Below are 14832 nucleotides of genomic sequence, written 5' to 3'. Positions count from 1 at the left end.
GAGAGCCACAGATTGTCAGAGAGATGAAAAAGAAGACGTCCTGGATACCCGTGCTTACAATAGAAAGAAAAGTTAAGTAAAAGAGAAAAGATAATAATTCACATTCATTTGGAACTAAAGTAACATTAGAAATCATTCAGCCTAATCCCCACCCTTCCCCCACTGAAATATTTTCCTCGATACAGGTCATTTAATCTCTATTTGAGTATTATTAGAAGCACGTTTATTGGATGAATGAATGGATGGATGGATGGACAAATATTGCTTAAAATAAGTCTCTTAATTTTTGAATTTATATGTTAAAAATGCTTTCCTTATGTCAACTCAAAATTTGTCCCTTCTTAACTTTCTTTGCAGATCCTAGTTTTGTCCTCTATAACAGTTCTGCCTAGTATAAGGAGTATGAGAGCCACAAATGTGAGTCACATAAATAAGTTTAAGTTTCTATTAGCTGCACTAAAAAAGTAAAAGAAACACATCATTTTAATTTGAATAATATATCTATTTAATCAAAATATTATTTCAACATATAATCAATATTAAAATATTGTGATTTTATAGACTGCCTTCAGAACTCCAAGTATATTTTGATACTTCCACTGCATCTCAGTCTGTATCAGGCACATTTCAAGTACTTATGAGCCACAAGTGGCCAGTGTCTGCTCTACTGGACAGCTTAGACAATGGTTCACAAATTTGGCTGAACATTAGAATCACAGGAAGCTTTTTGAAAATGTAGATTCCTAGGATTCAACCCCAGAGATACAAACTTAGTTTAGGAAGGTCTGAGAGTATTTCTAACAAGGTAATTAATTAACCATTGATCATCAGACTAATACTTAGGAATCACTGCTCTGGAACAGTACAAAATAAATCTCAGATCTCCCATATATGACTAGTCTTCAAATATCTAAAATATAGGTCATATCTACACTGTCTTTTATTCTCCAGGATAAAATTTTGCTCCAGAACAGCACAAAATAAATCTAAGTCCTCCCTTACATGACGACCCTTCAAATATCTAAAATACAGGGTCACATCTACAGTCTTTTATTCTCCAGGCTAAAATTCCCAAGTTCTTTCATCTGTTCCTCATCTGACATGGTTTCCAAACCTCTCAACTCTCTGGTTGCTGTCCTCTGGGTAGGACTCCAGTTTGGTTCATTTACAGTAGCGGAGAAGTACCACAGCATGGATAACCCAAATCAATCCTGTCTTGGAAATCTCTCTTAGTGCGTTCATATGAATATGAGTGTCTCTGCTAAATGGTGAATTCACAACATATTAAACTAAAACTGTAAACTCTCATTGTCAGGAAGTATTCATGACGTTCAGGTTCCTCACCATGCTGCTGTTTTCCCTGTGGCACACTTCATCTTGGGATGGAGAAGAGCCATCTCAGAATAATTCAGAGACTAAGTTAAGCAGAACTCGCTTTTTCAATTCATCTCAAACTTCTTGCCTTTTCTTATGACTGGAGAATAGAAGTGTTTTGATTTAGCAGAAGAGCTCTTCAGCCTTCTTTAAAGTTACATAAATATAAAGCATAAAAACATCACACAAAAACAACCAGATCTGTCATGACCAAATGGACTCAATTCAATGCTTCAAATATTCACTTACTGATGGTTTACTGAGCACATTGTGCTTGCCACCACAATAGGCCAGGAGGCCACAAGAAGGAACGAGGTAGAGTTCCAAGCCTCAGGAGATTTCGGATTAGTCAGCAAGACAAGGAGATTCATGTGACAAATATTTATGGAGTTCCTACTATATGGTAGACACTTGACTGATCTATTAGTGAATAAAACATTCCCAAAGCCCCGCTCTTATGAAGCTTACTTTTTAGAGGGAAGAGGGTGAATAAACAATTAATATGATAATTGAATTACACATCATTCTAGATGATAAATGTTATGAAAACTAACAGATCAGACTAAAGTATATCAAGAATATTTGTGGGGTAGAAGACAAGTTGAAATTTTACTCAGCATTCAGAGTAGGCCTCATTAACAAATTGATAGTTGATAAAATATTTGAAAAAAAGAGGAAAACATTTAGATATCTGGGGCAGTAGGATTCCAGGCAGAATAAACAGCCAGTGCAAAGGGCCTGAGTCACGAGAGTGCCGCGCCTGTTTAAGGAACAGCAAGGAGGCCAGTAGAGTTAAAGCCAAGAGCAAGGGGGAGAACAGCAGGCCAGAGAATAACAGGGCAGGGTAGGAGTGTTCATGTAGGTCTTTGCAGGACATAATAAGAACTTCACCTTTGAGTGAAGTGGAGAACTATTAAATGTTTGGAGCAAAGCAGTGACGTGATGTGAACTATGTTCTGAAAGGATCATTCTAGCAACTATGCTGAAAACAGACTGAAAGGGGGCAAGAGTGTAAACAGGAAGACCACTTAGGAGGCTACTACAATCATCCAGGTCAGAGAAGGCAGTGGTGTGGACCAGGGAAGTAGCAGCAAGAACACAGAAGTGGTCCGAGTTTTTATATTAAGAAAAAAACCTAGCTACAATACAGTGAGGTGGTTCTTTTAGTAGAGAAAGCTAAGACAGCACAGAAGAAACAACAGTTTCACCAAAGGAAAGATTAGTAGCTTAGCCGAGTCCTGAAAAATATATAAAAGTTCACCAGGAAAAAGAAAGAGGAAGAACCATCCAGAGAAGGGAACCGGCAGAGTTGTTAGTGACCAGGAAAAATAGAGGGCATGATCCTTCTCCTGGGGAACTTATTGTCTCAATAGGGAAACAAGACAGTAAATTACTTAAGATCAGAGTCCCAGTGACACTGGAATGAAAATTAGCAGAGAGACTATGGGGAGAAAAAATCATTCCAACAAGATATGTTCAAGAGAAGTCAAAGATGTAGCAGGAAATGTAGGGAAAGTGACTTTAATCCATAAAGGACCCATAGGGCCACCCAAGGGTCCTGCCAACACTACACTGGCCCTGCAACCACCATTCAAGGTTCCACAGAATCTTATCCTCTATCACCAGCTCCCACCAACAGACCAAATTTGTACTTTGCCAAGGAAGGCCAAGATTACCCAGACAGAAACAGGTAAAAAAACTGGGTTTTTCTGAGAACTTCTAATGCTTCTCTCCACTATACTGTGACGCAAAATCTATATACAACTCAGTTCAGTTCAGGTCAGTCGCTCAGTCATGTCCAACTCTTTGCGACCCCATGGACTGCAGCATGCCAGGCTTCCCTGTCCATCACCAATTCCCGAGCCTACTCAAACTCATGTCCATCGCGTCGATGATGCCATCCAACCATCTCATCCTCTGTACATATGAGACTCAAAATCTAAGCTAGACTTTTAACACACTTAAAAAGCAATGTGTGTTGGGGTGACTATAGAGGAACTACATTCTGAATCTTTTGTTGATTTACTCTATGCCCCACCCCTACTTCTGAAAAGTGTACAACAGGGCAAATTATACTTCTTCCTCTACAAATGGACCCATTGTTTCCATCTCTCTCTACCCAAATCAGCATGTCCTCTTCACCCCAATAAAGCCCAAACAGAAAAAACAGAACAGGAGCTGCTGCAGGGCCAGTTTCTCCCCAACTCCAGTTTACCTTCACCTTCATCCCCACATCACACGGCAAGTCACCTTACCTTAGTTCCTCCACAAAACCCAGCTTTCCTACCAGGGAGCCCCTAAAACAATCCAAGGGAGATTGACCTCCTGCTAAGCCGATTCCAAAATAAAAACAATATATGAGTATTGAATGTTTGGTAAATGCCATGCAGAGTTTTATTGATATACTTTACACATCAGCTCTAAGAAATAGTACCGTCATTATCTCAGTGGAAGTGGAGATAAGTAGCAAGTTAAAGTTCACACTAGTTAACAAAGGAACCAAGATTTGACCTTGAGATATCTAGCTCTGAAGTCTATGTTCCTGACTACTAGAAACTACTACAGCACATCAATATGAACTTGGAATTGCCTCCATAATTTCTTCCCTTTGCTAGACAAGCTAAGTGTGACCTTCTGAGCACTGAATTGTTGTCTTCCTTCTAAATTTTTCCTTTGAAGGGAGAGACACGTGGTTGGCTGGGCTCCCTATCCCTTCCCAGAATGAAGACTGTCAGGAAGGTTCCCATCAAGAACAACTCAGCAAGTACCCATATCCAGCTCCTGGCAGCAGCCTTAATGAGAAAGGGAAGAGTAGTGCTTTTCTTCCCATCAGCTCTCTTGCTAATTCTTTTTAATTACGGTAGTCCACATATGAGTTTCAATAAATGTGATGCAAAAGTTACCATAACAAAATATCCCCCAATACACCATTTGCTTATAAAATGTTTCCACATACGATTGGCATCTATCTCTTCAATGTCAATTCTAAACTGAAGCCTAGCAAAAGATGAAAAGTTTCATAAAGTCAGTAAAAACAATGTAAGAGAAATGCTTACATGACTCAAAGGCACTACCTTTTGATGATCTGACACAGATAGATAAATTTTTAACATGAAAAATAAAAATTTGACCAAAATAATAAATACCTCAAACTGAAAGATTTCTCATAGAAAGTTAAGAACAGTCCTTAGGTATTTTTGCAAAAATAAGCAAACAAAACCCCAACACTTGACTTTATTCTATTTGTTCTTGTAATTGGCTCATGGTTAAATTATTGTCTACATTTCATCAACTATAGACTAGGACAAATAATTTTCAGAGTTCTATCTTCTTTATGCTACAGTTTCAAATTTTCTTTTTCACTATTTACAATTAAATTTTAGTTCCTACTTTACCTCCTGTACTAATTTATGTAGACATCTTTCTTTCTCTAATATACTTTATGACTTCTTTATGGATGGAGGAGCCTGGTGGGCTGCAGTCCATGGGGTCACAAAGAGTCGAACACGACTGAGCAACTTCACTTTCACTTTTCACTTTCATGCATTGGAGAAGGCAATGGCGGCCCACTCCAGTGTTCTTGCCTGGAGCATCCCAGGGATGGTGGAGCCTGGTGGGCTGACGTCTATGGGGTAGCACAGAGTAGGACACAACTGAAGCGACTTAGCAGCAGCAGCACACACAGTAGCAGTGAAATAAATACTTGTTAAGTTGAATTAATGAATCAATTAAGTTGAAAATCAATAGAAGACATATCACACCTTAACAAGGCTTTAATATCTATTACCTAAGCTATCAGTTACCATATTGACAGATAATTATTTGAATTACAGATAGAAAATAACCCCCAAAAAATAGGTGTCTGCAAAAATGGGGTCTGGAACCAGCAAGAGGTAAAGGAGCCAGTGGGAGATGGAATAAAGCCAAAGAAATGCCCTTCACTTCAGCTATTTTTGAAGATGCACGCCACAACCCTGGTGGCCCAATGGTTAGGACTCCGTGCTTCCACTGCAGGGGCATAGGATCAATCCCTGGTCAGGGAACTAGGATCCCACAAGCCGTGTGTGTGCTTAGTTGCTTAGTCGTGTCCAACTGTTTGCGACCCCATGGACTATAGTTTACCAGGCTCCTCTGCCATGGGAATTCTGGCTCAGCCAAAAAAAAGAAAAGACCATTCTCCTGTCAAAGCCTGTCAAGATTGTTCCAGCTCCTCCCACGTTAGCATCGTACAGAGATCCCTGGCACTTTTGATAGGAAAACTCTAGTTATTCTTGTAGTCCATAGTTCTGAGGACTGCACTCACCGGGTGCCAAACACCATGCTAAGTGCTACCCATTCTACTTCCAAAATATGCATGCTTTCTATTTTCCCTCTCAACCTCTGGATTAACCTGTTGTGGGGAGGAAGGATATATTTTTTAAAAAGAAAAACAACAACAACAAAAAAAACCCATCACTTGATTTTACTGTTTGTTCTGAGAATGAACTCATATTTTTTTTTTCATGTTTCAGTTTTTATTTTTTTTTCCAACTACAATTTTATTTTATTTTTAAACTTTACAAAACTGTATTAGTTTTGCCAAATATCAAAATGAATCCACCACAGGTATACATGTGTTCCCCATCCTGAACCCTCCTCCCTCCTCCCTCCCCATACCATCCCTCTGGGTCTTCCCAGTGCACTAGCCCCAAGCATCCAGTATCGTGCATTGAACCTGGACTGGCAACTCGTTTGAACTCATAATTAAATGATAGAGAGAATCCCTTAAAGACTAATAATATAGTATAAAGACTCTGACTTTATACTTAAACTTTTAAGTCCCAAACGACTAAGTTAACTTTAACTGGCTACTTCAAATTTCCAGTCATTGCACAAATATATTCTCAGGCATAGTTGAAGGCAGGCTCAAAAGAAAGTTTAATTCACTTACAAAATAAATGTTTAACATATACATCACTTTCCTATTGCTGCTGTAACAAATCCCCACAAATCTAATGGCTAAATCAATGCAAATTTATTATCTCACAGTTTTAGAGGTTCAGAAGTCCAAAATGAATCTCACTAGGCTAAAACCGAGGTGTCTGTGAGGCTATGTTCCTCCTGGAGGTTCCAGGGGATAATCCATTTCCTATCTTTTTGTAGCTTCCAGAAACTGCCCACATTCCTCGGCTTATGACCACATTCCAACTTCAAAGTCAGCAAGGGTCAATCAAGTCTTTCTCACATTGCATCACACTGACTCTTCTGCCTCCCTCCTCCATGGCCATGGCCATGGCCCAGCGTACTGTCCTGGGGGGAACCACCTTCAGGACCCAGTGGGAAACCCCCTGAGTGATTACATGAGGCTCACCCAGATAATTCAGGAAAATGCCCATATCTTAAAGTCCACTGATTATGAACCTTAATTCCTTTGGCAACCTTAATCCCTCCATGTAACATAACATATTCACATGTTCTAAGGATCTAGTACATAGACAGTTGGAGGATCATTATCCAGCCTACCACAATCTATCCTGTAAATGGACAACCTGTCCATCCCTAATGAAACCACATTTACTCTATCCCCAAAGCCCCAAAAGACTCAATCAAGCCTTTAGAATATCAACTCTAAGTTTAAAATCTGGTCTAAATTTTACCAATTCGAAAGCTCCAAATCTCACCATCTAAATCAGGTAAAAATTGAGGCTTTGGATATTATCCATCCTCAGACACAATTCCTATCATCTGTGAAATTCAAGAAACAAGTTATCTCCTCCCAAAATCAATGGTGAGATAGACATGGGATAATAGTTATTGACATTCCCATTCAAAAAGGGAGAAAATGCAAGTTAAAAAATTTAGACACCCAACCCGTGCAATTTTGAAATCCAGCCAAGTAAACTGCATCTGGTTTCAAGGTCCGAGAATAAACCTCTGGGCTTTAAGTTTTGCCTTTGGGGTCCCAGTTCTGCCCATGAAAGGTAGCACATATTTACAGCTGAACAGTTTAATCAGTATCTTAGTTGTAGAATTTAGGGGGTCCAACAACCTTCTGTCATTAAATCCTCTCACTTCCCCGTTCAGGCCAGAAGTGTTATTGCTGGTATGATCTTCTTAAGAACCTTGTGCATTTCCCATATATGTCATTGAGATTTATTCCAACAGACAAGAGGTTCCTGCCCAAATACCTCTTGGATAGATTTATCTCTATTACGGGCTTCCACTGAGATATGTGAGGGAATTCATGTCACATGTTCAATTTCTTTAAAGAGCCCTCTTTGGAACTGAATACTTTGGCTTTACTTCTGAGGCACTACCAAGATGTTTTTAGGTCACACTATCAGCTTTCTTTCCAAAAAAAAGGCTTTCCTACCAGCAAATCTCCTAATTTCAGCATATTTTGCAATCTGGATAGGCTAAGAATTTCTCAAATGTAAAGTTCTTTTTGCTTAACAATTCTTCCCTCAATCTATCTTTCTCCTTTCACATTTTACTATAAGCAGTAAGAGAAAGCCAGGCTGCACCTCTGCATATATATTGTCTCAGCTAAATATCTAAATTCATGTTTACAAGTTTGACTTTCCACATAACGGCAGGGCAGAATTCAGCTCAGTTTCCTGCCACTATCTAACAAGGATATCCTTTCCACTAGTCTCCAGTAACATGTTCCTGATTTCTGAGCCCTCACTAGCATTGCCTTTATTGCCCGTATCTCTACAAATAGTCTGTTCATGACAGTTCAGGTATTCTCTGAGATGATTTGGGTTTTCTCTACCATGTCCTTCCATCTTTTTCTAAGTCCTCACTAGTAGAACAGCCAACATCCCTATTTATACTAACAGTCTATTCAAAGGAATCTAGCCTTTTTTTCCTATCATGCTTCTCAAAATTCTTCCAGCGTGTGCCTACTGCACAATTTCAAAGCTATTTCCATGGTTTTACTTCTTATAGCATCTCCCACTTCCATTTATCAAAACCTGTATTAGTTTCCTATTGCTGCTGTAGCAAATCACCACAAACTTAGTGGCTTAAATCAACATCAATTCATTATCTCACATTTCTGGAGTAGTACAAATGGAATCTTACTGGACTAACATCAAGGTGTCAGCTGTGCTGTATTCCTTCTGGACACACTGAATGAAAATCTATTTTCTTACATTTTCCAAATTCTGGAGACTGCCCACATTCCTTTGCTCGTGGCCCATTTTTATCTTCAAAGCCAGCAATGTCCAGGTCTAGTCATTCTTTGCCTCATTCTGACACTGGCTATTCTAGCTTCTGCTTTCACATTTAAAGGACCTTTGTGATTGCACAAGGCCTACCTAGATCATCCAAGAAAACTTCCTTATCTTAAGGGCAGCTGGTTTGCAACCTTAATTCCCCCTTGACAAGTAACACAACATATAATTGGGTTCCTAGGATATGAACATCTCTGAGGGACTATTATTAACCCTGCCACAATATATATTGCATAATGATAAACTTTCAATTCTCTTGTATAAATATGATATACCGTGTAACCTGATCCATGCTATCTTCATTTGCTTCATTTCATATCACAATGCTTAGGTTTCCACCACTCTGGGTTTCTTCCATTTTCTCAAATACACTATGCTCATTCAAGGAAAAGATCTTTGCTCATGCTATTTCCTTTGCCCGTGTTAGTCTTTCTGAATCCCCACAGCTCCTCTTCCCCAGACTACTCTTAGGTATCCTTTGGCTATCAGCTTAAGCGATTCTTCTTCAAAGAGCTTCCCTGATCCTACAACTCCCTAAACAAGATGTAGATTCTCTTACATCCTTAGTTTTCCTTCATATCATTTATCTTAATAGTGATTAAATTATTATCTGTGTAATTGTTTGTTTAATGACTACTTTGAAGGCATCATGAAAGTTCTAACTTCATTTGTTATATGCCTAATACCTAGCAGAACAGTAATTGCACAAAAAATTCTTCATAACAACATTAATTTTATAATTGAGGGTACTGAAGCTTATAGAAATTAACTTTATGACAGAAACACAAATAATGAAATTCCACTTGTTCCATCTGGTTTCTAAGCCCAGTCACTTAGCCCTTAGTCACATGTGACTGGTCCCTCAGTCACTGTGCTATTCTATTCTAATGGGGCACCAATGATCACTGTCTCTAAGTCCACAGATACTCTCTGACCTTCGCTGAAGGTCAAATATTCACTGAAAACAAATATTCACTGCCACTCATATTCCTTATGCAGTTGCTACCGCCTCATCAAGCCAATGACCCACCACCAGATGTCCAATTTCATTCTTATTTTCAAATACTGTCATCAGGATACACTTGGGAATACTTTTTCCCTTTAAAATATTAAAGTTCTTTAAAAATAATTACTAAAAAAATGTATTTCCAAATTACCAAATCAGGGAGGAAATATGCTTTTATTTTATCTACTTCTTTTGTGGAGACTAATGGTATTATAAAAATCTGTGGACACCCCAGAAGAAATTTTATTAAACCAAAGAGGAAATGATCTAGTTTGGGAACACAGCCAGGGCAAATGTTAAAACCAAAGATCTAAAATCATATGCCCTCGACCTTAAACAAGGTTGGTAGAATTTTATTTATCATTGTACTAGCCCTCAACATTTCAGAATTCTTCAGCATCCAGTCCTCCATTTGTTAAAAACATAAGTATATTTTGGTGGCTTAGTCAGATTACAGCTAGAAATACATGGAAGATCTTGATACAGATTCCAAATTGTTGCCTGTTCACCTGTTTCTTTTGAAAATTATTATCACTGGCACAGATCAAAAGCCACATGTATCAATGGATGATATAATTTAGTATCTTATTACTTCAATTTCCAAAACAATTTTAAACCAAATTTCAACAACAAAACAACTTTTGTATAAAGATCAGATATAACTTTGAAACACATTTCTCTTTGTTTTGTTATATATATAATAAGTATGATTATTAAATAATAGTAGATTCATATTGCATGACAATTTACAAAGAAGTATTTAAATTTGAAAAGTACCAAATTACAAGCATCTTAAAAACCAATAAAGCGAAGAATGAAGTAACCAAAATATTAAATGAGCAAAAGTCATTGGGAAATTATATGCTGAGATTTCTTCAAAGATAAGAGACAAAAGACAATATGACTGCAGAAGAAAATTGATGGTTCGAAAATCTCTCCCACCTGTTTAGAACATATCTGAAAGCACAAACTAACTTACCTGCTAGGTTTATGTGAAATCTGAGAGCATCTCACAGGTTTTGTAATGTGTTACTATTCCTGCTATGACATTTTACAAACTATACAAAAATATCTGCAGCACCCTCAATTCACTATAAAACAAATCCATAAAGTCTTTAGAGGTTAAAAGCTTTTGTCTTTCTAAAACTCATGAAATCCCAGTGAAGCAACAGGAGTCAGAACTGACTTCTTAACAAGTTTCCACATTCTAATTGCAGAGAACAGAACTTTCCAAGGTAATACAGAACTATCAAGCAGGCTCAAACACCCACCTGCTGTCAATTTTAAATTCTCAATCTGAGAATAAGAGAAATCATTACAGCATAATAAACACATTAGTAACATAAGCCTACTGAGAACACGGGCATGTGTGCAAGCTCACTCACTCAGTCCTGTCAGACTCTTTGCAACCTCATGGCCTGTAGTCCGCCAGACTCCTCTGTCTGTGGAATTTTCCAGGCAAATATACTGGAATGGGTTGCCATTTCCCACTCCAGGAGATCTTCCTGACCCAGGGATCAAACCAGTAGCAGGCAGATCCTTTACCACTGTGCCACCTGGGAAGTCCCCACCCAGTAGCAAAAACTTGCTAATTGATTGGCTATATGAAATAAGGTTGACAGTTAGACAAGAAATAAAACTTCACATCTCCAAATCTCTTAAAACCTTGCTTCTTGGGCATTTAATCTTTCTAAATATTGGTCTTGGTACCAACACAGAAACAAAAGCAGTTCATCAGTGTGCGCCGATACATAGTAACTATGGACAACTCATTTGCAACACAATGCGGATCTTGAACAACTGACAATTTAAATAAAAATGAATACTAAACATTTCTTTTTAAAATTAACCAGAAAAGATATTGGTGCCTTCTGACTATTTCCGAGAAATTGTCTAGCATTAGAACATAAAATGCACAGTCCTGAAGGTTTCTATTTGTGACAGCTCAGACACTCTTCAGAGAAAGCCAAGAAGAACACCAATATAATTTAAAGGACCTTTCAAAATTTTAAGGACACTTCAATGCCATTTATTTATCAGGAGCTTTGGCTTCCATAAAGCTTTCCAGTTACTCAATCTGGCAGTCCTGAAATAATTTTGTTTACAGTTCACAGGGATTGAAAAATCAGAGACTGAAAAAAAAAGGAGAAGAAAAAGAAAAAACAGGAGTTTAACCCTAATAAGACCTTTATTCCACTCTGTGAATTTTGCTGACAGTCTAATCTTATTTCCTTTATTAGATTTGGTCATTGTTTTTAAAGGATTCAATATCAAAGTCACACACACTCCCCACCAAAAAAAAAAAAAAAAGACTTAAGTAAATAAAATATTATCACAAATATCTGTCATAATAAAAACATTTAGTGGGTGCATCATAATTAAAAAAGAAAATTACATTTAACATATTGTAAGAGTAAACTTGTTTAAAATAAATGCAACACAGGTCAGTTTCCTCCTTTTCCAACTGTAAGCTTTGGTATTACTGTCCATGGTGACACATACTGGCTATATTGAGCAACAACACCTCTACAGCAACACTCAAGTTTTATTTTATGCCTATTTCTTGGTGGTAATTTTGCTGAAGAAGTTTTATTTTGCATATCCAACTCTTCATTAATTATGAGTTGCCGTGTTTCTGAAAGCACAGCACCAAAATCACAAAAGAAAAATCTGGGTGGGGTGGGGAAAAGATGCTTTAGTCAGTCCATCAAATATGTTAAACCAAATTCCATTTCTCTTATGCCTTTATCTGTACTTCACCATATGGGAAACTACTCTTCCTGTATGTGTTTAGCTACCTTTTAGAATATTCATGTTACAGCATCTCCCCACAAACCAAGAAACCTTCAAAAGTGTTGGTGAATCAACGCTGAAGGTTTGATTCATTGAAGTTTGCTTCTGACTACCTAAAACAGGTAAATTTAAATGCAGACACGTGCATAGCCAGTCCGTTGACTTCAACAAAAACGTTTTAAATTCCTAAGTACACAATTAATGGTGAGACAAAGAATACTTTAAGAGAATATTATTTCTTTTCTCTTGTTATCGATGGAGAATCATTATCTTTCAATGAGGAATCTTAAATATATTGTTTGTGACATACAGTGCTTACAACTATTGAAAGATTTAATTTTCCCACAAAGCTACCCACATAAAGAAATTCGTCCACAACTGAGCACCATTGTACCTGAAACTTTCAGAGAGCAATGTCTTAACTAAGATTAAGCTACCCTATTTCCTACCTAAATCAATTTCACCCAGATGTGGTGTTTGCTATAATTCATTGTTCCCCAGACTCCAGAATCAACCATCTGCCATCGGAGTTTCTGCACAGTAATTAAGGAACTATCTATTAGACTGGCAAGAGTACAAAGTAAGGAAGAGGAGGGGGTGGGAGAAGAAAGAAACAAGCCACTTAAAAAGAGGTGGAAGATGTGTGTATTTCACACTGACCCCTCCACGTCTCAGCTCAGATACTGTCATCCATGAGGCAGAACAGAAGTTAGGAGGAGCGGCCAGGCCAGCTCCTCCCGGGGTTATCCGAACTGAAACAGCGCTGGGGACTGAGCACGCTCCTCATACCTTGAAAGAGAAAGGCTTTCGTCCCATTGTGCAGCCCGGGGACCTGGCGCACTCCGGTCGTGGACTCCCCAAGTTCTAACTCCGTTAAGACGTCAATCTGCAGGGAGGGGTCCACACCAAGACCCCAAACTGGTGGGAGTGGGGAAGGGAGGAGAAAAGAAAGAAAAAGCTCCATCAGAATACAAGCCTCTTCTTTCAGGGCAGCAAAGAACCGCGTCTTCGAGACAATATTGGAAACTGACGACGAGAGGCGACTGCCTCCGCGGCCGCTGAGAGCCTTACCTGAGATCAGCAGCCCAGCTTTAAATAGCGGAGCACCCAGTCCCATTTCCGTGACCTACTTTAAACCCTGCTCGGTGCAAAGTTCCCCTCGGCCCTCAGACCCTAGACTTGGGGTGTGACCCGCCCTGCGGTCTCCAAGATAAGCACAGGGATTAAAAAAAAAAAAAAAAAAATCCAAATCCAAACCCACCCCCGACTCCAAGCTTCCCACTCCAGACCTACTTCAGGTGGAGGGAAAGCGAGGTGTCCCCAGGCAACTGGGGCTGCCCCGAGGTGGGAGCCATCCCTTCTCCCGCCCCAGCTCTGCGGCCACTCACCTGCTCCGAGACCGAAGAGCAAACAGAAGGTTCTCAGTAAGACCCGAGACTCCATGGTGCCGATCTGCTCAGTCCATCGTCTCCCTCTTTAAAAATAAAAATCGAAGAGGTTCTTGGAATCAAGCGGGAAAAAAATATCGCTTGTCTTTCCTGCCGCTGGCTTGGATTTACTGATTAGTAAGATTAGTACGATTTGGTTGCTAAGAAAAAAAAGGGAGGACCCCCCAAGCACGTGAAGAACTTAGACCCTCCAATGCGCACATCATTCCCACACGCAGAGCCCAGGCGGCGGGCGCGGGTTGGGACGGGGCCCGGAGGGAGGGGTCGGCCTCGCCGGGGGCTGCTCCGCCGGGAAATTAGCTCTTGAGCCCAATCAGAGCAGCGGAAGGAGCACACTCCCGGAGGAAAGGAGGCAGCCCCAAGAAAGCCCAGACTGGGGCGGCCCCGCACCCGCCCGTCTTCCCCGCCGCCCGAACCTGTTGTAAAGGCAGAGACAATGGAGAGAGCGCCGGGAGACGCGCTGAGAGACTGCTCCTCGGCGAGGGAGGGGCGTGTCGGGGAGGCGGGGAGAGGAGGAGAAGAGAGGCAGTCCGAGGGCGAGGCCCGGCGCCCCGCGTCCCTCTCCTACGCGGGCTTTTCGGTCCCCAAGCCCCGTCTAGCGGACCCCGGAGCGGCGACAACCTCCGCCGCGTCCTCCCTCTCTCGCCGATCCCGGCTACGCTAAGCTCCTTCGGGATCGAAAGATCTTATTTCAAGGTGCTAAGTTGATGGGCGGTCGTTGCTCTCACCCCTCAATTTTGGGCGCGTGTCTAGAAAGACAGACGGAGAAAGAGAAAGGACCACCCAACTGCAGAAGGCGAGGCTAGATGGAGACGCGCTCGCCCGCCCTTTAGGCAAAGGAGGGAAGCGCAGCCCCGCGGACTAGAGAGGGGAATCCCTCTCGGAGGCTTGCGGAGGAAGATACTAAAGCAGCTAGACTCCCGCGGTGGGGCTGGAAGTAGGGAGAAACGGGCGGAGACTGGTGACGAGCCTGGGAAGCCCTGGGAGCTCCGGG

General features: G+C 40.4%; 1 protein-coding gene across 3 annotated transcripts in view; it reads right to left on the bottom strand.

Moving 5' to 3' along the window:
• NELL2 (neural EGFL like 2) overlaps window positions 1–14832 on the bottom strand; it is a 460086-nt gene that overhangs the window by 368246 nt on the left and 77008 nt on the right. Inside the window, exons 1-3 of one of the 3 annotated variants that reach the window (XM_061416378.1) lie at window positions 14567–14717; window positions 13779–13864; window positions 13180–13308 (exon numbers count right to left, since the gene is read on the bottom strand). In XM_061416378.1, coding sequence (XP_061272362.1) covers window positions 13180–13308; window positions 13779–13833 — 184 coding nt within the window. In that variant the 5' untranslated portion in view covers window positions 13834–13864; window positions 14567–14717. Of the gene's footprint in view, window positions 1–13179; window positions 13309–13778; window positions 13865–14254; window positions 14364–14566; window positions 14718–14832 lie in introns of those variants that run through there. The other 2 variants (XM_061416379.1, XM_061416377.1) reach the window with 2 other exon arrangements.

This window comes from Bos javanicus, chromosome 5 (genome assembly GCF_032452875.1).
Source record: "Bos javanicus breed banteng chromosome 5, ARS-OSU_banteng_1.0, whole genome shotgun sequence".
Taxonomy (NCBI): domain Eukaryota; kingdom Metazoa; phylum Chordata; class Mammalia; order Artiodactyla; family Bovidae; genus Bos; species Bos javanicus.
The sequence above is the reverse complement of the archived record's forward strand: the minus strand, read 5'-3'. Positions and strand labels throughout refer to the sequence as shown.